This window comes from Haliotis asinina, chromosome 6 (genome assembly GCF_037392515.1).
Source record: "Haliotis asinina isolate JCU_RB_2024 chromosome 6, JCU_Hal_asi_v2, whole genome shotgun sequence".
Lineage (NCBI taxonomy): Eukaryota > Metazoa > Mollusca > Gastropoda > Lepetellida > Haliotidae > Haliotis > Haliotis asinina.
Genome location: NC_090285.1, coordinates 13787130 through 13811591, shown reverse-complemented (window position 1 = coordinate 13811591; position 24462 = coordinate 13787130). Strand labels below are relative to the sequence as shown.

The window sequence follows — 24462 nt, the reverse complement described above, 5'->3', positions numbered from 1 at the left end:
CTGACCTCTCAGTCCATTAAATCAATCACATCTCACAACCAGGATTGTTTGTTGGGGGACCTACACAAATCGAGAATCCCTATGTGGAGTATTAACAGCAGCTGGCCAGCAAACAGATTGGAGGTAAGATGATTCATCACAGATACAGTCTGTTTGATTTCATTTGAGACTGACGAATTCCTCACTAACACATAATGAATGTCATAAATGCACCAAAACGAAATTTAGCACCGTCACATTAAATCGACAGACTGACTCTGATTATTTCTCTCATAATTTTCTACCCCCAAATATAAACATTACACGAACAATCATTATTTTGTTGTCACTTAGTGCTATTTTTTATGACAAAGGACCACTTACTGGCAGGACAGCCAGGTAATCAACAAGCGTGTGTAGTGCAACTTGCACACCAGGCAGTTCTAGCAGTATGTGGCCATTTATTACAATTATCACATTCATCAGTTACTGCATTTTGTGTCTGTGAGGATTGAGCTATTCATCAGCCGCAAGTGCAATCAAACAGACTATAGGTTAATGGTGGTCAGCATATTTAAGATGTAGCCTGTCTACCATTGTTTGCAATTAAATGCTCTTTTAGAGGATTTAACCAATGTTGCTGTATCATTTCAGCAATTTCATGCTGCAAGTAATCAATGTCAATACTTGATATACATTACAATTTACATTCTCCTGTCAGTCATGCATTGAAATAAGGTAATGTACCACCCATCAAAGTCAATTCAACCTTGTACTACACAAAAAACTGTCTGAATACTCTTAAACCAAGATGCCAACCCTATTTTGGGCCTAAGTGTAATACTGGATATCTAAAAGTGCCATGCAGACCCAAAAGTGTAATACTTGTCTGCCAGTCACTTCGATACAGAGCATGTTTTCACAAAAGGAATATCCTAGACAGAAATATGTGTCACTTATCATTATGAAATTCCTTGCATCAAAAATTATTGGTCAGGTGACACAAGATACTTTAATTCCTAACAAACTGACTGGAAATAGCATGATTATAAGAATAAGCGATTTCTATCGGTGTGAGGCCATTCTTAACCCATACATTAGTGCATTACGAAACCCTTCCTTGTGAACGTTAATCCACTTCATTCATTTTCCTAAAACCAGAAGAAAAGTGTAATTTCTGCATATTAAGTGTAATGGCTTAATTAATTGGTCAAAATCATAACAATTACGCCAAAAGCATAAAGGGCTGGCATCTCATGCCTGGCATTGAAACAGCCATTGAAGTCAACAGCAATAAGGCGTTGACATATGTTGTTGGAGAAATATTGTTCTTTGTAAGGTGCAGTCACAGTTTTCATCCTTTCGAATGGACTGAGTAGAGATCCTCCTGCTTAAAGCAGGCTGGTAAAACAACAACACCACACCCACAACACTTACTGATGGAGAACAGATGTGTTAGGAAATCTCTGAAATACTAATATTGGTATAGAAAAAAACACCTTAAATGTCCGTTGCACTCAGCAAAACTTCAGCTATATGATGATGGCCTGTACATAATTGAGTCTAGGTAAGACTACCTGGTGATCAACAACATGAACATAGCACCACGCAGTTGGAATACTATGACAGTGTTCCCGCATAGCATCTGACCCTCTGAAAAATCCAATTCACCAACTGTCAGATAGATGTCACCAACCTGCCAGCCCCAGTTTCTCGCTGAATACTTCACAATGACTTTGTCTTCAGTTGTTATTTGTGGCATGTGACACTTGTTGACTGTTTATAATCTTATTTTTGTTAATAATTTCAATGCCAATTATAACAAATGTTAAATCAGAAATGTCTGTTTAATTTTATTCTATGGGTTCTTTGACTTCAAGTGGGTCAGAGAGACAGCTGAAACTTACAGGACCGAATGTTCAGTTACTTTAAAACATGAATCGTGAACACTGCAATAACATGTTTCAACCAAGTCAGTGTGTCGGACAACTCAGTGCCATTAGTTGCCTCTTACAATAAGCATTGGGTGATGAAGGCTAATTGTAACCCGGATCTTTACTGGTCTAAACCAGTGCATGATTTGATGAGCAATGATGAAACTTGAATTGGAACACAGTGAAATGACATCAACCAAGTAAATCACACAATGGCATCTGTGGACCTTTTCCATTTAGAATCCCCAGAGTTGGAACCAGTAACTAAAATCATCTGCATGTTGGTTCTTACAAAAGGCATAGGGTACTGGGGACTTACTACATTTTGGTGTTAATTTTGATCTCCTTTCTCTTCTTGAGAGTGTAACTTATCCATCAAACTCAAGCAACACAAGTTTCAAAACTACATGTTTTTTCTCACCTAACTTTGTCTTGATATTATTGTCTTTGTTAATTTCTGCCTGCCTTTGGTCTGCATCAGATGAATGTCTTGCATTTTGATTACACCTGGAAGAATTGTCCCTGTCACGTCCCCCATCACACATGTGAACACCCGGCTCATTACAGTTCTGGAGATAATCACCACAGATGAAGCACAACTCCGAGTCCTCATCAACCCCCAGCATTGGCTGGGGTGCCTGTCTTCCACCGATCATATTTGTTCTATAGTGAACACGATTGACAAAGTTCCTGCCAAAATGTATGTTCAGGTTGTTGTGAAAGGGGCCGTTAAGAGGGCCGTTCCATGAAATATTCACGCGAAAATTCTGGAATGGAGGAGAGTTCTGTGGGCCAGCTGGAACTACGGGGCCACGAAACCACTGTCCCTGAAATTGTCCAGTTCCGATTGCTACTTGATGATTGATACGTCTATGATCATAAAAGATGGGACCTCCCTGGGTCCAGTGCGTGCGTCCGTGGTTGTAAAGAAACACTTGACGTGGTCCCTGATTGTGTATATTCATAATGTCTGAAAACCAAATAACACAAGAAATTGTTACTCAGCAATCATATTTCAGAGTTAGCTATAACATGAAAGACACACACATAAACATCATGCTATGACAATATAATTCAGAAACAGCTTGACAGCTTTGCATGTCGTTAGAAACTGTGGACTTTAACAAACGATTTAGAAATTAAGAAATGCATGCTTTTTCATTATTCTCAAACATATTCTAGAAAGCTGTTACAGGTTACTATAGTTTTCATGTCATAATTGTAAGGTGATATTCCTTTAACAATTTGTAACTAATTTTAACTCTCATAATTTAACTGACTCTCTTGTAGGATTGCCAAGAGACTGGCATTTAAATTTTTGAAACATACACTTAAGCCGTTTGTGTATCTTTAGAGACCTTTAAGCATGCTTAATGTTAAAAATCACAAGCTCTTGAGGACTGGAGAAGCAATAAAAGGATTTTCCCCAACATAAACATGGTGTAGACTACATCATAAGCCCCAGTTAAATTCATAGCCATCTTTAAAAAACTTCTAAAACTGAAAACAAATGTCAAAGGCAACAATATATGGTAAGACAGGACATGCATAGCTTACTCCAGGGTCCTAATAGAAACCTTATTGCCTGTTGAAACATGCTTTGTGTGATCTAAGGGCACAGTCTGTTCTACAAAAACCCACATGTATCCCTTATTGTATCATCACACAAGGAAAACACATAATTTTGCCTACAATGTTCACTGACCTGGTAAAGATAATTTCAGTTTGATTTGCTTCCAAAATTATACACACCTTACTCTTTCCTTACTGTAATTCACAGGGTTTGTCAAAAATTGAAGCTGGCTTTTGCATGTTTCAACATAATTTCTTACTGTCCATACATGTGAAATTTCAAGTCATTAAGGACTGGTCCTTTGTTACAGATGGGTGGTGAATGGACACCTATGAAAAAAGAAAAAGGGGCAGGGCAATACAAAACATTTCGAAATCAGTCCCACTAACCCCCATCCCAACTACAATACTTTCTTTTCTACAATTTTTGTATGGTAAATACTATTGGTTTCATGTCTGAAATATCTTAAATATACTTTTCAAAGGGTGATCATATACATTCTAGATTTGTATTGTGATGTACTAACTTCACTCAAGGATTCAAAGTTTGACATTCATTTTAACATTTTCCTGTTAACATTTTTACACAGAACGAAAAAACCTCGCTTTCACTTACATGATTTCCCTCTTTTCAGTTTCATGTAGTTAGATTTTTAAAGAGAACATGAATAGATGTTTCTTATGACAGTGATCTCCATCTTTCATATACCACTACATACAACTGCTAGAGGCTGAAATCATTAACACTGAGGCTGGACAGATTAATTTAGGATTATTAACAAAGCACCCATGGAAGACAAATCGGGATATTTTAAGATGAAAGGAGGGATAGTGGTCAAACTGGTTTTACTAAAAGGTCTTTCTTCCATAATTCATTGGTCAAATGACATTGTATATTAGCACTCACTAAAGACTGTAAACTGTAAGCTTAAGAATAAAATCAAAGTCTAATCCATTTTCGTACCATTGAAACTGAAATCACTTCCACAATCAATAAACATTAACATGAACTCAAATTTTTTTAGAAATATTTCCTCTATACTTGGAGCCAAATATCACATTATCAGCCTCTGATCGTGTCAAGATTAATCCCTAACTTTGTGAAATTTTAGTAATTCGATTAATATGTGTTAGAAAATACATCACATAGAAACCTTTATCCCGTATAAAGTCTCCCATCCATTACAACACTTTGATCCCTCCACACTACTAAAGCCACTGTTAATGAACAAAATGTAGAATTACCAACAAATGCCTAAGTTCAGATTATCAATAATCTTCACTGAGTAAATTTACTGAACCACAAAGAAGAAATGTGTCAGTTTGGTGCCAGCTGTTTTAAATCAAGAAAGATTTATCTGTCAGAACTTGTGGCAGGTGACTCCACAACAAAGCAGGTCTGGACAAAAGACATGCATTACCAGTTACTCATCATCACACAATACTGTTATCAAGCTTACTCCATTGTTAACATTATATCTTGATTTTGCTGATAACTTATCAAAAAACAATGGACAAGTTGAAAGATTATCCAAACATATACTGAAATAAGGATTGATTTACTTTCAGAATCTAATAGTAACAGCATGTTCATGCATTCTGTATGATAATATCTACTACCAGAATCAAAACATTTAGGCAATTTCCCTAGATAAACCATGTACTTATTGATACCTAATTTCTCCACAGTTTGCATAACCTATTATCACGCTAGCTTTACTTCTTCAAATATGTGTATGGACAGTCTATTTCTGACCTGGGATGAATTGCAAGAACAGTCTGTCATTAGAATGGTTTAAAAATTGAAATAACCAATGAACGAGTAGAAATATGAAGTTGGGTAGATTTTCCATATTATTTTTTAAAATTAAATGTTCGTCACGTGTAACAGTATTTCAGCCCATGCCCCCATTGCCTCTGAAACACCCTTCATCTCTTATTTTTACATCAATATTAAGACTAGGAACCAATGGCTTTCAAGCCTAGTCTTAAATATGGACACACATGACAAGGGCTTGTTACCAAAACCAGGTTTATACAACTACAACAATCTTCAATGGAGTCAAAATATGGAATAAGCCAGTTCTGTCTCAATGGAAAATCAATCTAACATGTTAAACAGGTTCCTGTACATCTTGACAAAGTGATAACAAGATACTGTAATGTTTAAATAAGCTGGTGAAGTAATATATAATAGAAGTGAGTTAATGCAGACATATAAATACATATAAATGCACCATGAAAAAGCATCTAGCACTACAGGAGATATTTTGTGCAGGATGTAAAATGACAAGAAATAGTTTCATAGGAATCCATCAAAGGCACTACACAGTGAAGGGCAAATATATTTGAAACGGCTAAATATGTTATTTGAAGGAATATGTGAGTGTTATCTAAATCACTTAGCAGTTTTCTGTTCACTACAAATTGCATACACAATTGCCATTTTTATCAAAATTTTAAAATTTGTCAATTGTCAATACATTTTCTGGGCCATACTATCCAAAAATGTTTTTATTCTACGAATGCAAAGGGGAGCTGAAAAACAAACTTTTACATTAGAGACCATCTCAAATACAGTGAATTGTGAGGGAAAAAATATATTTTCTGGGTCAAAATTTCTTCATAAAAGATATGTAACAGAATAAAAAAACTTAGTCAAATATTGCAATAACCACTGACTGGGGTAAACATAGAAATTGAGGACAAATATGTTTCAAGTTTATCAATCTTTCACATTACAGCATTGCATATGTGCAATTTCAGAATTAATGAACCAGCTAACTGCCAATATGAAACACAAAACTGGGAGTGTCATAGTCTACTAAATCATCTGGCATATTTTAAGCAAGATTAATAATGAAGCATTTAAACTCTATCTGCAATAAATAAATACATGCAGATTGCAGATAGACAATGGAATTTGCAACCAGATTCATCTCCAAGCAAGATCACAACAGAATGATGACCGCACAACAAAATATCATACTTGCCTTTGGAAATCTATATATATGCTTATTTCCTGGATTAATGGTGGCCTACTTATGAAAACACAGGAAATGGTCCTATCTCTGCTCGCAACAGTTAGCCATCTTGACAAACGGTTCCATATTGTAGAAACAAATGGAGACAACTACAATCACAATAGTAGCAAGCATGTCAAATCGTGTGCACTACTACCACCTGTAATCAATGCTTTTTTGTTGGCCTGTAAACCGATATGCTCACACAAAGGAAAATTTCCTACCAAATGGAGACGCATCGCTCGCACTCAGTCAGCTGTTTGGTGGTTTGACAGTAAAAAATCGTCTGCTTAGTTTACAACTAAGCTGACCTTGACAATGAGATTCTACAAAGGGCTGGTGCATTTACAGATTCTTCGACAGCCTTGTAGGAATAATTATATCCAGAAATAACCGATTATAACAACAAGCAGCTGCGTAGCCCGTACACCGTCCAATCAAATGAAAACATCAACACAGCCATGCTACGGCTGGGAGCTCGCTATGACCTCTGTTCAGATGTAAACAAACCATTTTGATAGTAAAATCTTGCATTTGTGGAACATGGGCAACACTTACGAATGACCAAAAACGTAAATGATTGCCCAGGGAAGAGCAATCGTTGGTAAACGAAGCAATCCCGTGCCCGTTTTGCTGAGTTTCAGCCAAATAATGAGCGGAGGCAGGCAATGTTGACACCACAGGCATAGCTCACTACGTCACTTGATTGTGAGAATAATCAATGTTCGGGCAACCTCGGATGTTTTCGGAATCAATAACTTCAACGAAGGTAGATAACTCTATAGAAACCCGAACTGCATACAGCTAAAAATAACAGAATTGAAAAATTTATTCTACTTTGGGTAAGAAATAGAACAACACGTGGGTATTCAGCGAGTATTGAATGTTAGTCAGTTTAAGAGATAATTGTAATAAAATCGACGATGATTGCACTGTTACTTACAGTGATAAGATAATCATAATAAATAAAATCACCACAGATCCACAAAAAATGAAGAATTTTAACACAAAAATGCATAATTTACATGAAGGAAATTAAAAACGTTTGCAATACACTAGAATTGAAAAATTACAAATTTTTTACTTTGTTTTCTCACTATAAGAAAACTCACTGCGTGCATGAGACAGAGGAATCCTATTATTATGGCGAGTGAGTGAGTATGGTTTTAGGCCGGTTTTAGCAATATTCCTGCAATATCACACATTGTACTCATCTGAGGAATCGAACACGGGTCCTCGGCGTGACGAACGAAGCTTTAACCACTAGGCTACCATACAGCCACCAATTTCGTAGAGATACAATCCAATTATATACATTCATGAAGTCTAAGATTGACAATGAAAAGGCCAATAAGGCAGCATAAAAGAAATAAATGTTTAAGTGCACATTTTTTTTAAAAAAAAATGACGAGAACGGTAGGACATGTTTTCAGTTTTTTATAGAAAAATAAAGTGACGGAATAAAGTGTGGAGGAACACATTTTTATTTTACAGCTTTGGAAGTTTCGCACGGGCTAATGAGTTGTAGATTCAATCACACTCGTTCTTACAGACACTCATTCTTATAGTGTTGAAACGGATAATCGGGACGCGGACAAGTCAAAATTATTTTTAAATGGCAATCAAAATTTGTTACCCGCGCAAATAAAAGTGAGCGAACATTTCACTTATCTATTCAGCCTTATGGAACAAACAAATGTCTTCTTACTAGGAAAGCCTGACCTGAAATTAAATAACAGTAACAAGCAGATATTTACTCAGCCAATATCGCGTAACTGGCAAAATAATGACGTCACAACAGAAACAGCATTATGAGAAACATTCACTATCAACATCCATCCAATTCACATTCTGTTAACTATTGGCTAATCACTATTGGTTAACCACTATTGATTAACATGGTTAACAAAACAGAATCGGTATTCGTTGCAGGAAGAGATAATGAGTTCATATTCATCGTCACATCGGCAATATTTCGACCATATCGTGACGTGAAGAGCTAATGATTGTATGATATATAAATAAAATTAGAAATTTAAACCTGTTGACGAAGGCGTTGCAGGAAGAACTCGATAATCGTTCTATAGTTTATATCGTCATTAAAAATGGCTCGAAGATCGTAAGTATTACGATCATGAACACCCCTGATTTCATCTGCAACAAGCTGATCAGCTGTAATTTAAAATTAATGAAATCAAGATCAAAATAAGCCTAATGGTTATCAAAAAGTTATAAAATAAGTTTGAATAGAAACTGTCTTCAGATTTAGCATTGAAATTACTTATACACGATTACTGTTAACATATATGCAACATCTAAGCTGAGTACTGGGAACTTCTGTTTGTGAAAATGGGACGGTGGGGTAGCCTAGTGGTTAATCCGTTCGCTTGTCAAGCCCAAGACCCGGTTTCGATTCCCCACATGGGTACAAAGTGTGAAGCCTATTTCTGGTGTCCCCTGCCGTGATATTGCTGGAATATTGCTAAAAGCGGCGTAAAACCAAACTCACTCACTCTGTTTGAAAGAAAAACCCTAAGAAACTGCAATTTTATACTTTAAATAAAAGCCATGGATCTATCTGTAAAAGAAGTCAATCAAAGTAAAATCAATATCGACACGGCTGCATTTCTCTAAAACATCGCCGACAAGACCACTGACTGAGTAAATTTTCTATAACAAAAGCCAGAATATTTATCTAGTTTCAGGCCATGATTACAATACGATGGGTAGCAACCTCAGATGTACGGCATCCTTCATACAATTTGGAAAGAATTAAGAAAAGACTTTGTTTGCCTCACCCGCGAAGATCCGGGTTAGGACTGATCTCCAGCAACCCATGCTTATCGTAAGACGCGACTAACGGGATAGGGTGGTCATGATCATAGATGACACATGTCATCGTTTCCTAATTGATGTTCATGATGTCTAACACTGGATTGGATTGTCTGGTTTAGGTTTGATTATTTACAGCAATGCAACGTTAAACAACAAACAAACAAATATATGTTTATATTCTTTATTTCTGTGTAATGGTATCAGAATAAAAACAAAATAAAATAATAAAATTGAAAAAATAAATACAACTTTACCAACGTTTCATCACTGAAACATTTGTCCAATGAGCTTTTGTCTTGATAAAGAGGTAAACAATAAAAATGAGAGCTTTTAGAGAAAGCATCTGTTGCCAATGATCAGCGCCACACCAACAAAGGGACCCTATTGTTCGAATTATCCTTTTCCCAAGAGTACTCGCTCTTCCAAGTAAAAATGACAAGCTGTTTCGTCCATTCTCGTTCCGGCATCAGGCGTTGGTATGGTTTTTTCACAAGTCAAACATTAATAACCGCTGTGGAAACAAGAATTAGTTGATACCTTATTGTACCTGAAACAGAGGGGATTGTCAGTATTTCCCTGTAGCATAATTTCAGTTTTTAGGAAGTAATGGGTTAATGAAACTTGATGATTTTATCAAATAAAACAAATCAGCGGTTTCAGGTGTATGTATGTTTCAAACGCTCGTATATATGGAAGAGAAACAAAATAAATAAAAGAAAAGAAACAGAACAAAAGCAAACACAAAGCATATTTCCTGTTTTTTAAAAGTTGCTACATCGTACTTTATCAAAACGTTGTAAAGAACATGTCAGCATAATATCATAGTATTAATTAAGAGGGATAAACTACCTTTTCTCCATTACTACAAATGAAATTCTACAGTGTCAATCAAAGAGGTTGAATAGCTAAAATAAAGAGGTTGAATGCATAAATAAAAGAGGCTCAATACCTTACCTTATACCTTATCTTATCACCCGACCCTGACATCCTTTATCAAACCTGTATGAGCATCTCATGATAGAAGGGGAAATCTTAACCTGGTTGATGAGGAATATTATTAATTTGCACACAAACGCATAAAATATTCCTACCAAACTCTAGAGTTCTTGAAGAAGCCGTCTGCCCATGTTTGCTTCATGCCACGGTTTGACCCATGAAGATCCGAGGTAGAACAGGCCTTCAGCAACCCATTCTTGCCACTATGCTTGTCGTAAGAGGCGACTAACCTCATCGGGTGGTCAGGCTCGATGACTTGGTTGACACATGTCATAGGTTCCCAAATGCACAGATCAGTGCTCATGCTTTTGATCACTGGATTGTCTTCCAGCCTCAGTTATTTACAGACCGCCGCCACATAGCTGGAATATTGCTGATTGTGGCGTAAAACATAACTCACTCATTAACTCATGCTATGTTTTAAACTCAGAATATTAGTTCCGTTATGACGTCATCCATCCGTGTTTGTGACATTAAAATATTAACATCACTGCCCCACATAGGCCTCTTCTACCCATTTTTGTTTATTTTGAAAGTCGAGTGTTATGCGTGAACTTACTGTTAAGCACTCTTAACACATTTGTGACATTCTATGATACAAATTCAATAACATAGTCTCATAGTTATATACGCCGAGGTTTTTCTATAGATTTTTAAGATCAAAATTCGAAAAGAATTTGTTAACTCATGATCAGCAATATTTCATCTTTATGAAGGCTGTCTATAAACACTCCAGTGAGTGACATCATGAGCTTTTGTCTGCGCAGTTGGTATACGACTCACATCAACCAAGTCAGCGAGTCTGACCACCTGATCCCGTTCGTCACCTCATAGGACAAGCACGGGTTGCTGAAGACCAGTTCTCACCCGGATCCTCACATCGTTTAGTTATACCAGGGATAGGTGTGTGCATGCGAGTGTCAATGATGTGAATGTTTATAGAAACAACAGTGTATAGAAATAGACGTAACTCGCGAAAAGCTATTTATTTATTTATTCAGCATAAGGTACAGCTGCAACGTCGTATCTTTGACTCCCTCACCATCATGTCCCTGATGTAACACCTTAAATATCCTGATTCGAGAACCACGCTGTGACAAGCTGTTGCCTTTAGTTGCAACCAGGGAAGGGGCCGTTTACAAAACATATAATTGATTTTCAAAACGTGAACGATGTGAAGCCCTTTAAAATGTGTTGAAATATTTCATATTGTCAAAGAAAATTGTCGAGACAGACTGAGTGTAGGTTGCCTTGTCATTGCGATAAATTGTTAAGAATAATTTATCCTGCGACGCACGACCGACAGCTGTTGTCATGTATTTGAATCTGGTGATAACTTGATGTGCCAGTACTTTGTATTGCTAGGTGATGCATCTAAATTTGTGTTGGAGGAAATGTGTTAGCCAGTGAATAAACATGACAGCGCTCCTTACAAAACAAGCACACTGTCCATTCCATTTTTGTGTTTATTTTCTGTCGGCACGCTACAAGCCATCACGATAGGCACCGCTGATTCAGTATAATGTCCCTTTAATAATTTAAAATGCTTTATAAGTGGTTGTTTTCCACTGAATGGCTTACCAAGCAAAATCAACAGCGTCTGTGTATCAATAACACAACTGCTAGCGATCCCATGGGTTTTAATAGGCTGATTAAAAAAGTTTCAAATTTTCATAAACCGAACTAAGGATTTCAAGCCCATTGATCAATAGACTGAGACATGAATATTGACTGGTGTGGGCGTGGCTGGTAGTATATCATTGCAGATTTACACAGCAGGCAAGACGTATTTATATACATATGCAAACATAATGACAAGACACTAGAATAGGTGAAATAAAAAAATGTTCGGGAATTATTCACAATATGGTGCGAAATAAAACCATAAAACACTATTCACGTCAAAGCGTATAACATGAACGGAATGATATGTTGTAATCTAAAATGATTGCTCGGTTTTAAATATGCCCTCCAAAAAGTTTTGGACATTTAGTAAAAATATACTGTACGTCGATTTTATTGATAAAAAGAGGCCTTTAGCGTGACAAACATAACTTCCCGAGGATTCAGCTGAGATTCTAATCTTACAAACCGGAAATTGAAAGAATGTGTATAGATAACAAAAGTACTCTCACTCGTGTCTTGTGCTGAGAAATATATCAACATGATAATGTGAGTGAGTGAGTGAGTTTGGTTTTACGCCGCTTTTAGCAATATTCCAGCTATATCACGGCGGGGGACACCAGAAAATGGGCCTCACACATTGTACCCATGTGGGGATAATGTGAAATCAAGGCTTGAATAGTTGAAGTGTGTATATGTGTGTGTGTGTGTATGTGTGTGCGTGTATGTGTGTGTATATGTATGTGTGTATGTGTGTGTATGTGTGCGTGTGTGTATGTATGTGTGTGTATGTGTATGTATGTGTGTATGTGTGTCCGGCATATACTGCGTAACGTAGACGTGTGTTACTTGTATGCGTTTATGCAACATGATAACTTGAATCACATGAATCGAATTAATATTTTTAGATAAACAGATAAACAGAATTTCCGTTTCAACCTATGAGAATTACGAGTCAACTATACAGCATTTCAATTTCAAAAGATAAAATTTAGAAGCACTTGAAGCAAACGTACCTACCGGTTGCTCATTACTGAAAATCCCCCAAAATGAAAAATGGGTGTGAAATATATTGGAAAGAAAACTACTAACAGTCAAAGTGAATGAGAGCACGTGACCCGATAGTTCAAAGAGTTCCGAAGCCCCCAAATTCAACAAATATTAAGTTTACTTTACCTACCATGCGAATACTTTAGATCATGAACAAAGGCCAAGGCCCTCGTTTGAGGAAGTATTTTACTGGTTGCCCGACAGTATGAAACTACACGAACAATATAATACAGGAAATATGCTCTGATTCATTTCGTTGTGTAGAACGCCATATGCCATATGTGATACATGTAGCGTCGTTAGGGAACATGCATGTACCAGTTAGTGGAACGACATAACGTCGATTAAGGCATATATGTTGGTGGGGGGGGAGGGGTGAAGGCGTGAGTTGGGGATCACGTTATTTTTAGCAATATTCCAATAGCATCACGGTGGGGGTCACCGGAAATGGGCTTCACACGTTGTACCCACCAAATGTGTTTAAGTTGGATATGTTATTGTGAAACATGTTATTTAACTGGAGAATGTCGTGGTAGGCACATAAGTACAAAAATGATAAAAAGCTTGATTCAAATTGCTGAAATGACGAAACATAACTCTACACATCAGTCTATCCGCTACCATGTCTAAATAAGTGAATACTGACATCTTCTTGATAGGGCCTTCAAGCAACTCATGCTTGCCATAAAAGGCGACTATGCTTGTGGAAAGAGGCGACTAACGGGATCGGGTGGTCAGACTCGCTGACTTGGTTGACACATGTCATTGGTTCCCTATAGTGCAGATCGATGCTCATGTTGTTGGTCACTGGATTGTCTGGTCCAGACTCGATTATTTACAGACCGCCGCCATATAGCTGGAATACTGCTGATTGCGGCGTAAAACTAAACTCACTCACTCACTCACTCTTCTCGAGAGGAATCATTGAGTAGAGTGGTGTCCATATTATCGTGGGTTTAGAATCCCAGAGTAATTATTATCCTGGCTCTTTCTAAATTTGCCACCACTATACTCCTGGTTATCCTATAATAATATAACCTCAAAGACAGCTTTGAACCACAATGACATAATCTCAGATACAAGAAAAGACTTACAAAGTTTACAAATGTGCGTCATTTTAAGTACAGTTGGTTTTGTCGTTGTCTAACGTCACACTCAGTAGTCTGGACCAGACGATCCAGTGATCAAAAACACGCGTTCTACGCATTTGGGATGCGACGACCTGTGTCAACCAACGCAGCGTGCCAGACCACCCGTTAGTCACCTCTTGCGACAAGAATGAATTAATAGTACTGAAAACCAGTTCTAATTCGGATCTCCGTCGCCTATTCTCGCGGCCTGGTTCCCTGGGTCTGATGCGCCTGCGCTAACGCTCCGACACTGCTATTCTCGCGGTAAACACATTTTCTGCCGAGGTCGCCGGTGAGTGATACTTAGCGGTTGTTTACATCATTGACCGATAACTAGGAAGTGGCCCAAGTCTGTGAATTATGAAAATTTTGCAGTGTAACGAATATTCGCGAGTTTTAACCAACTTGGAAAAATCGTAACTTTCCTCCGCCCTTCCCGATAAGATTCCCCTTCATTACGCCTAATAACGTTACTTTCTCGTTGTACCACGAGAATAGGAGACGCCTCGAAAAGTCAGCAGCGGACGACCATGTTTTTCATCGAGCTTAAGTGAGATAATACACTTGATGGATCAAGCAGTTGATAGATGCAGATGTTAGAGGGGGTCTCTTCATTTGAAAACAACAAGCATGCATAAGAACTGTTTAATATACATTATTTTTTCAGCTGATATTCGTAAGTACCGCGAGAATAGGAGACACCAGAATACATAAGTAGCGTTATCAGCCTCATCTACTAATGATGGCGGTGGAGGTAGCCTAGTGATTAAAGTGGACGAACACCCAGTTTCGATTCCCTGCATGGATGCAATGTGTGTAGCCCATTTCTGGTGCCCTATGATGTTGCTGGAATATTGCTAAAAGCCGGGTAAAGCCATAGGCACTCACTCGTTTATTAATGATCTGCAACTATGACGAGAATGTGTCCCTGTCATATTCACGAGTCCATAACCTCCAAGAATCATTTCAATAAATGTTTAATGTACCATCAATATCTGCTGAAGAGCTGAATGTACAGACCAACAAAGGAGAAATGAATTTAAAATATGCTATCAGGGAATCGATTTCAGTCTCTGCTTGAAGACATAGAATTCTCTGCCGACTTAGCCTCATATATGACACTTATCATATGGAAACACGAGGGAATTAATCTCTTTATGATTAGTTAATTCTAATTATAATATTTGTTAAGGGTTATTTGTTCTTTGCGAAGTTTGTTTATAAATGTGTCTCGATCGTGGTTGGATTTAAGCGTACCATCCTATTTATCACATAGTGCCAAATAGTTTAAATAGCTGTCAGTTGGCGACAATAATATCATTAAAGGGCGGTAACTCTGGCTTGTCTAGCTCGGAAATACAGGACTCATACTATAACAGCAGACCACTTCAACGCTTACATCCAGCTTTCTGTTTTCAGTGTAAGAAAAATGAGTGTATAATGATATTGATATCAACCAATTCTAATATTTGTACAAACGGGATATAAATGCAAAATAGCACCTGCGATATAAAACAGATTTTGAATTTCTGTAAGCTATGTCCAATGTGTGCCGCGGTTTCAGTTCAGTCAGTACATCTCACACATAAATCCTACCCATAATCCCAGAGGCCAGGACGGAACTCCTACCATTGATTACTCCATGCTAATAGCTGCCAGTACGTTATACATCGGCATCAGAGCATGAAAGCAGATTACAATGTCTGGGGTACATGTATTCTCAGGGCGGGGAACACTGTGTCGTGTGAACAAAAATCAAGAAAAATGTGTCCACTTCGTGCGAAGGTGTTCCTGAGCTAATTAACGCCAGACAATAATTATTTAATTAAGTAATTAAGTAATTACTAGACTTCGGGAAATGCTAAATTGTGAAATCATAAGGAAACGACTCGTGGGTTTACAATTTTAACAAACAAGACAAACACAATGGCGTTGGTGTCTCCACAGTTCACAGCTCTGTATGCTCCTTGTGGTCGCATGTCTGCCATACAGGTTGGTGTATATTATTTTCAAGTACCGTGAAACCTGCATTTCATTCGGAATCTCGGGGTGGTTATGTGAACAGGGTGAGTTGGTGAGGATGTCATTGATGGTAGGTATGTGAGAAAGAACCATGTGTCTGCCAGGAAGTGTCCGGGGTCAGATCTAGGTAGATGGGGGTGCGTGGGGGTGAGATGGTTGTCCACTTTGACCAATCGTAACTTCAGTAGATGGCTAGACTCCGACAATTTCAGAAAAAAATCACAAGCACCTTAAGTAATATAATTATATTTCGTGCTGTCATACCTCTTGGGTCATTCGTAACTTTGTGGAGAGGGGTAGTGAAAGCCCTCACAAAAGTCTACCAAAAGCATTACAAACGTTATGTTGGTAATACATGTAATTAAGTTTCCTTCAAAACACATGGGTCATTCGTAAATTTGTGAGGGGTGCAGCAAAACATATATAAACACGTTATGTAAACTATTATCTAATTTACATTAAAACCTCTTCAGGCCTTCGTAACTTTGGAAACAGATAGAGGAACCTCTAGATATCCCCAAAACATCAAAAACACATATTTCTGCAGAACTGTAGAAAGGACTATGTGCTGTATGTGTCTAGTTTCTATACTGAACAACAAAAGAAACGCAAGTCTCCAAAAAATGAATCTCATAAGATAAGTGTTCATACTCATGTCCTCTAAAACTTGATAAATATCAGAGTTGCATTTCTTTTGCTGTAGTGTATAGTTTCTGAAAAATCGAGTGTCTGCTTCGATTGGTCCAATAACGAACTTCCCTTTCATCCATCTATATTCATGTATGTATGTATAACAGTCACTTTTCAGATCTTCGTGTTGACAGTGAATTTGTTCAGTTATACGCCCATGGAAGCAATTCCAGCAACATCACGGGGCACCAGAAATGGGCACATAGTACCCATATGGGGATTCGAACCGGATCTTCGGCTTGACGAGCGAACGCTTTAACCACTAGGCTACCCTCTCACCCCTCATGGTGACAAGTCGAGGTTGATTGTATACACACTCCACAACATTTTCATTGTCTGTGTCGTTCTCAAACACAATCCTGTCTGTCCTTGTTACGTCAACCGAGACAGGCTGGTTTACATACGTCGCGCCATCGTATTCTCTGTCACGGCTGGAGTTCAGAGTCACCCTTGACCTCCGGAAATGGATCACGTCGTACAAGTTACCTCCCTTTACACTGACACAGCTGCGCCAGTTTTGACGGAATCTGTAGGATACAAGCATATTGTTTTTGTTTTACGAGGCACTAGGTAATATTCATCCAATGACGGCGGACCTAAAAGGATAGTGTGTTGATTAGAAACTCCAACATCATGAAAAGCAGTCTGCGCAACTGGGATACGATGGCGTCATAATGTAAACGGACATATGATCTTTCTCCAGATGATGTAAGTTGGAAATTGAAACCGGAAAGAAACTTCTAACCGCACCTGCCTGTATAAGCAATTAACTGCAAACTGGAAGGTCGGAACTATATGATTAAACCGTCGTAAGAATTGAGGGGCGGTGGGGTAACCAAGTGACTAAACCGTTCTTTCGTCTCGCAGAAGGCCCGGTTCGACTCCCCACATGGATACTACGTGTAACGTCCATTTCTGGTGTTCCCCGTCGGTGATATTGCTGAAATATTGCTGCAAGGGGCGTAAAGTTGAAATCACTCACTCACTCACTCACTCAACAGCTGAAACCGCGTAAGAGGTAATACTGCTCTTTACGTCCGGAGTAATGCCGTCTGTCTATATATTAATCTATCATTCTTACCGAAAGCCAATCAGAAGAACAGTTGTGCTAACTGTGCAGGCCATCAACATCGCCAAGACCAGTGTCCACGTCGGCACTGACGACTGCAACGTGTTCGTCGCAATACCTGTGCATACACACATGCATTATGATACATCTGCACGACTTGTGGACCCGCCATTCAATTTTCGGAAGATTGTTTTATTATTATTTTCACAAAATGCCATCTAAATTCTAACAATTTCAGATTTAGCTTCACTGACAAACATGTTTATGGTTTCATTTGTTTGTTGGTCGGTTTATTTGTTGTTCAAGGGGGCATTCACAAATATTCACGCCATACGATCGGTAAATTATCGAGTCTGGACCAGACAATCCAGTGATCAACAACATGGGCATCGATCTGTGCAGTTAGGATATGATGACATGTATCAGTCACGTCAGCGGGCATGGCCACTCGATCCTGTTAGTCTCCTCTTACAAAAAGCATGTGTAACATGACTGCTGGCTTCCCAAATACATGTCTCTTTATCACCTGTATAAACAACCTATGTACATCATCCCCTACTGACTGTCCATCATCCCTTATGTATATACAACCATGTTCACAACATGTACTGGCTTTCATCTGCCCACTTAATCCTGCAAACCATCTGAGTGTTAAACCTCTCCTGTTGTATAAACAACTCATTTTTGCCTCATCCCTCATCTGTTGTCCAAACATCTCATGTATATGGATCGCCCCAATTTACTTCCCATGTATCACTTGCTTGACAACGGTATTAGAATATATGTGAAAACGCCGCTTATATAGAATAAAGAAAATATATATAGTCCCCCATTCTTCACCTACCCAACTTCTAGAAAGCCAATCAAGGAAGAAATATTTTCAGAAGCTACTATTGAATACAACAATGAAACACAAAGCAAGAATTGAAAAAGGCCTCACGGTTTGTGTTCTTGGCTCCTCTGCAGAACTTACCGTCAGTGGTGTCCATATGAAATGTGTAACAGGCCATCTGGCTATAGTGGTCTCCGCTGCGGGCCGACACACAGAAAATCTGGGCTGAGGTCGTGTTTGGCCGTGAGAACATGTAGCTTGTGTAGGGGGTGGTGAATCTCTGTGTGGAGGAACTGGACCACAGTGAACCATTAAAGGAGTCAGCGTGACCTTGGACTGACCAGTAGACGAACAGGGACGCTGTGTTCCAGTCGTGACGTACGTTTGATGGTACTGCAGGCGCTAGTAGTGAGTATGAAAATGAGTATGGTTTTACGTCGTTTTTAATATTCCAGCAATATCAAGGCGGGAGACACAATAATAACAATCTCACAGTCCCTGAACTACATTATTTTTCTAATGCCAAGCCCTCCCTTCAGAGCTGAAGCCCTGAATGAATTAAGTAAGTCTAGATTTCCCTTGATTTTCCTGATTCACTCGGGGTTCCTTTTCAATTTAAATGGGTTCATTTGTTATCAAAATATGGTATGTTGAGGGGTAAGCGTGAGACTATAGGGACCAATATCTAGAATGGAACCTGGGTCTTCGGCGTGACTAACCTCACTCAATATCATATGGCTGAAACGTTGTCTTTTCACCAGCATAGGTACAAAGGGTGGAGTTCCTGATATTGCTGGGATTTTGTTCAAATCGATGTAAAACAATACTCACTATTACTATTACCCGTTTGAACAAAACAAATGAAATTGAAATGTAGTCCTTACGAGTTCGCATGGTGGCTGTTCTTGGTGATGCTATCTTAATCTTGCTGTTCTCATCTACGGCAATACTGACGGTGACGTTGAATGCCGTTCCTGGCGTCAGATCAGTCAAGTCGAGAATATGTCGCGATTCGATGAACATCCTTCTATTGCCGTTAACCGAAATGTAGTAATTGAAAGTGGGCGATACAGGCGGTAGTTCAGGGCTGTCCCATGTAACCGTAGCTGTTGTCGACGTTGACGTCCTGGACCGTATGTTACGGATGAACAGCTCACTCACTGTAAGGAGTACCCTCGAGTGAAATGTCTCCACCAAATAACGACAAATACCTTGAGCTATGCCCAAACTTCATCCAGGAATTTGGAGCGAAGTCACCTAAACGCGTACGGTTTGTTCCCAATGTGCCTACATCCCAGTTTGCCCGCAAAAGTCATGTAGGCACTTTAGAAACTGAAAATACAGCCCTTCTTAGGGAATATCTCATCTTAACTCACACATAAATATCGTCTTCTGATTGGCCGGGCGCACTTCTATTATTTTCATTGTGCCCCGTTTACTAGCGGGAATTCAGCTGCAACTTCGTGTTAGTAGGAGTAAATGAATCGCGTATGATGTACGGAAATTACCGATGTTTTGCGAATGCAAACCGACGTAAAAGAGATAACGGTAAACTTGTTTTTTTTTTCTTGTGTGTCGTTGTCGGTATTGGCTGATTGCTTAACTCTTCTTGCGTTCTACTCAGTATTATGATCCGATACCACTACTTCAAACAGTTCAGACTTGACAATAAGGTGTTGAGTAAGATAAATATGGTGTTCTGGTCCTATGTCCCCACTCGGGACAAAGATTACATGTGTTGTGGAAGACATTCAGTCAAATTTTCCGCACTTTCTCTTTAGATAGGTGGTGTATGAGGATTAGAACGAGTTTAACAATATGCATGTGGTATGGATATCGACTATTTTATTTAATTTTGATATAAATATCATACTTTCGATGTGACCAATAATCCGAAACAAAGAAGAATTGTTAAATTTATGCATTTATAATTCATCATCACTCATTGTTTGAAAATGCAAATCGTGGTTTGGTAATATTGAGCAGTACATTGAAAACTGATGTTAGAAATGCTTTTGCAATTACGTCATGATATAAATGCTACGATGATGTAAATGCTACCGTGACATAAATGCTGCCATGATGTAAATGCTACCGTGACGTAAATGCTACCGTGATGTAAATGCTGCCATGATGTAAATGCTACCATGATGTAAATGCTACCATGATGTAAATGCTACCGTGATGTAAATGCCACCATAATGTAAATGCTGCAAGTGCGTGCAGAAGGCAAATGCCTTGATTTTTAACTATGCGACATGTAAAATACCAAGTATCTTTTTCAGATTTTGAAGAATAATTATTAATACCTGCGTGCGCATTCTTGCAGCTTCGTCCCTGCGAAAATACTCAGTGTCTATTATTTGTGGATGTAATGACATTAACTGAGATATTTTCTAATTAAAATCAAAGAGGGATTGTTTATGTCTTGGTTGTAACAACAGCCGTGAAACGTTGGTTACAGAAATACTCACATGCCACACATCGCTTGTCAAGGGTATTAGCGTGGTAGTGTGTGTCATCACATTGGCAGTAGTTTGTGCGGCAGCTGGCGCCGTCCACACACTCCATGTCGCCAGAACACGGCATGTTCGGGAGAAGACCTGTAAAATCTCTTCTTTTAAACAAAATTATATATAGCCCCAATTTGAGACAGGGTAAATGCATCGTTTCTTTTAGTTTTTGAGCATAACATTGATTTAGAATCGGCGGTTGAATCGAAACACTCCATAATAATGATAGACATAAAATATATACGTATTGGCCCCAGTGTGATTTTAGAGTGAGTGAGTTTAGTTTTACGCAATACTTAAGCAAAGTCACGGCGAATGAGACTTGAAACGGGCTTCACACATTGCACCAATGAGGGACTCGAACCCGGATCTTCGATGAGCAAACGCTTTAACCACTAGGCCTCTCCACTGCCTATACGATTTAAGACCATGCATGCAAGAGGATATTATGTTAGGGCAGTCTTTATTTGGAGCACTGTTGTCATCTCGGTTTAATGACGATGTACACTGTGTGTTTCAAACAGACTTCCTAATTCTGTTAACCTTATGAAATCGTAAACTGCAGTCGACAGATCATACACCCAAAAGATTAAAAGCGCGACAACAATTTCTTTCATTTCACTCGAAAAGTCATCGCGGACATCGAAACTTACATCACTTTGTAGATATTCATGCGTCAGAACTGTCACCGCGCTTGAGTAAAACTATTGTCCATTCTCGTAATCGCTACGTTGACTCACTCACACAAATGTGCATGTTCTGTGTGGTGATTGAGTGAGTTTCGGAGTACGTCGCTTTTATCAATATTCCGGCAATATCACTACAGGTTATACCAGAAATGCCCCCATGTAGGGAATCGAACTTCGGCGTGACGAGCGAATGTTTTAACCACTAGGCTACCCCATCGCCCCAACATTAGATGACGCACCGTCAACATAAGTACGGTAGACAGCGAGAGCTGCACATCGAACATTGCGATCTGCCGTAAACAGGGCGTATGTCAGCAGGGTGTCTGGTAAGTCGTTCGCTCGTCACGGTGAAGACCCTCGTCACGTTCGCCACCACGACAATGTTTACCTGTCCAAAGTATAAACCTATTTCATACCTTCCTACTTTAACATAGGCTTGCTACATGGCTCTGAGAACGGGAGATATCTCCGTGTACTGACAGCAGTGTATGCAACAGGAGTCAATGCTTACGTTGTTCACATTGTCCTTTCAGTGGGTAGTACTCGATGTTGCACTGGCAGACGTTGACCCAACATTCAGCATTGCTGACACACTCTGACGTCTGTCGACACTCTTCCCCTTGTCCTTTACCTAGAACAGACGCAGAGAGAAATGTGATGATGATCGTGATGATGATTATAGTGATGAAAATGACGACAATGATGATGATGATGATGATGATGACGAAGACGACGACGATGACAATGATGATGATTACTACTCACTGTCCATGCATGCCGTATAGTGTATGATCAGTACCAACACCTGTGGACAGAATATAGCAGCGATTAAATGAATGTTATTTTACGCCAGCAATAAGAATGTATTTAAACGCAACCTGCGATTATTCGTATAAGAAAATATTAAAGAAACAGCCTATGGAAATCGTGGAAAACTGCAAAACAATTATCTAAGATATCACCTTTTTGGGACGGGATAAATTACAACGACGCCATGAGAAGAGTAACCGGACAGCTGTCCTCTCTAACGCATAAAAGTCGACTATGCTTGTCGTAAGAGGCGACTAACGGGATCGGGTGGTCAGGCTTGCTGACCTGGTTGACACATGTTATCGGTTCCCAGTTGCGCAAGTCGATGCTCATGTTATTGGTCACTGGATTGTGAGGTCCAGACTTGATCATTTACAGACCACCGCCGCATGGCTGGAATATTGCTGATTGTGGCGTAAAAATAAACTAACTCACTCCTCTTTAACGTCCTATCACATTACATGGGACAACTTGAAAACACCAAGCAGTTATATCAGAAAAAACACAAAATTGCAACATAAGCAACTGGGATTTCACTTTCTTGGTAAAGTTCAGATTATAGTACTGTTTTTAACGTCGGGTCCCACTCGCTCTCCGAGTCAGTCACCTAATCGCCAGCACACGAACACAGAGATCTAACCCACTCAGCCACCGCGCCTTCCGCAAACAATAGAAGACGGACTATTGATAAAGACTAGATCACGTTCTCTGTGTACCCCTCTGACACTGGGTATTCAAAATTTACGCTCATGCGCTTAGCGAACCCGGGCATTCATCACCACAGAGGAAATGACTCATCTCCGTAGTGTGCTTGGTTTTTGTGTATACACCCTTATCCAGTACGGAATGTTTTCATTACATGTCTTACTCGTATGTGTTTTCTTAAATCTGATGCATTAAATATCATACAGTTATACACTGATGAAAGAATATATAAAATCATGCATCATGTACCTATGTATGTAAAACTTAAAAGACGAGAGGAAAAATGTTCAGTGGAAATCTTGTGAGATGACTTTGCCGTCCTTTGTGCTAGATTTATTCAGGACTGGTTTAGGACCATTTCTTCTCTGTATGTAACATGTAACAAGGAAGAAACTAGCGAAAAAACACGTTTTTCGACCGTGATTGTTTTCAAGGAATGACAATATTTCATAAGGACGAAAAGTGCACCACAAACACAATGCATACGAGTCGGCTCTGAGTCGGAAACTTTTTCTATTAGCCCCTTTACATTGAACCCACACTTTTCTTACATTGAAATATATAAAACTGATATTAACTTGCATTTGTGAAATTGAACAGTTATAATCTGTGTGATTATTCAATACGTAAGATAAGTGTCAAACGAATGTTTACTCACGAGAATATAGTTGTCAGTCATTCTGTGTCTTGTCTCAACCAGTATTAAGTAAGCATTGAGAGGCATTGAAACATTAAACGTTCTGGGCTACTCAAGTCAAACGACTCGACATGAAACACTTCCTTGTGTACTACGCTTATCTGAGTATCGCTGGGTATGGATGTTTTCACCGTGTGATGCAATTGTTATCATGTGTAATGATGATATCATTGTCATAAATTATTTAAAAAGACTTGACTTTTGTATAGAAATGAATCCCACAATGGTTAGTTGGTCCGTTGTCGTTTCAGGCGGCGAAGAGCAATATTCCAGCTATGTGGCGACGGTTTGTA

At 38.9% G+C, this 24462-nt stretch overlaps 2 protein-coding genes across 3 annotated transcripts in view; both read right to left on the bottom strand.

The window, feature by feature from the left end:
- Nucleotides 1–7224, bottom strand: part of LOC137286187 (uncharacterized) — a 30290-nt gene extending 23066 nt beyond the window's left edge. Inside the window, exons 1-2 of one of the 2 annotated variants that reach the window (XM_067817895.1) lie at nt 7067–7224; nt 2335–2883 (exon numbers count right to left, since the gene is read on the bottom strand). In XM_067817895.1, the coding sequence (XP_067673996.1) occupies nt 2335–2878 (544 nt within the window). In that variant the 5' untranslated portion in view covers nt 2879–2883; nt 7067–7224. Of the gene's footprint in view, nt 1–2334; nt 2884–6732 lie in introns of both variants that reach the window. The other variant, XM_067817894.1, reaches the window with a different exon arrangement.
- A 9170-nt stretch (nt 7225–16394) lies between these two features.
- Nucleotides 16395–24237, bottom strand: LOC137287334 (uncharacterized). The gene is made up of 8 exons (XM_067819582.1): nt 24131–24237; nt 22723–22762; nt 22469–22588; nt 21230–21358; nt 19640–19915; nt 18897–19157; nt 17936–18041; nt 16395–17381 (listed from the first exon to the last, which is right to left on the bottom strand). Exons 1-8 carry the CDS (start codon nt 24194–24196, stop codon nt 17117–17119), a joined length of 1263 nt encoding a protein of 420 aa, XP_067675683.1. The 5' UTR covers nt 24197–24237; the 3' UTR covers nt 16395–17116.
- Nucleotides 24238–24462: the final 225 nt, after the last annotated feature.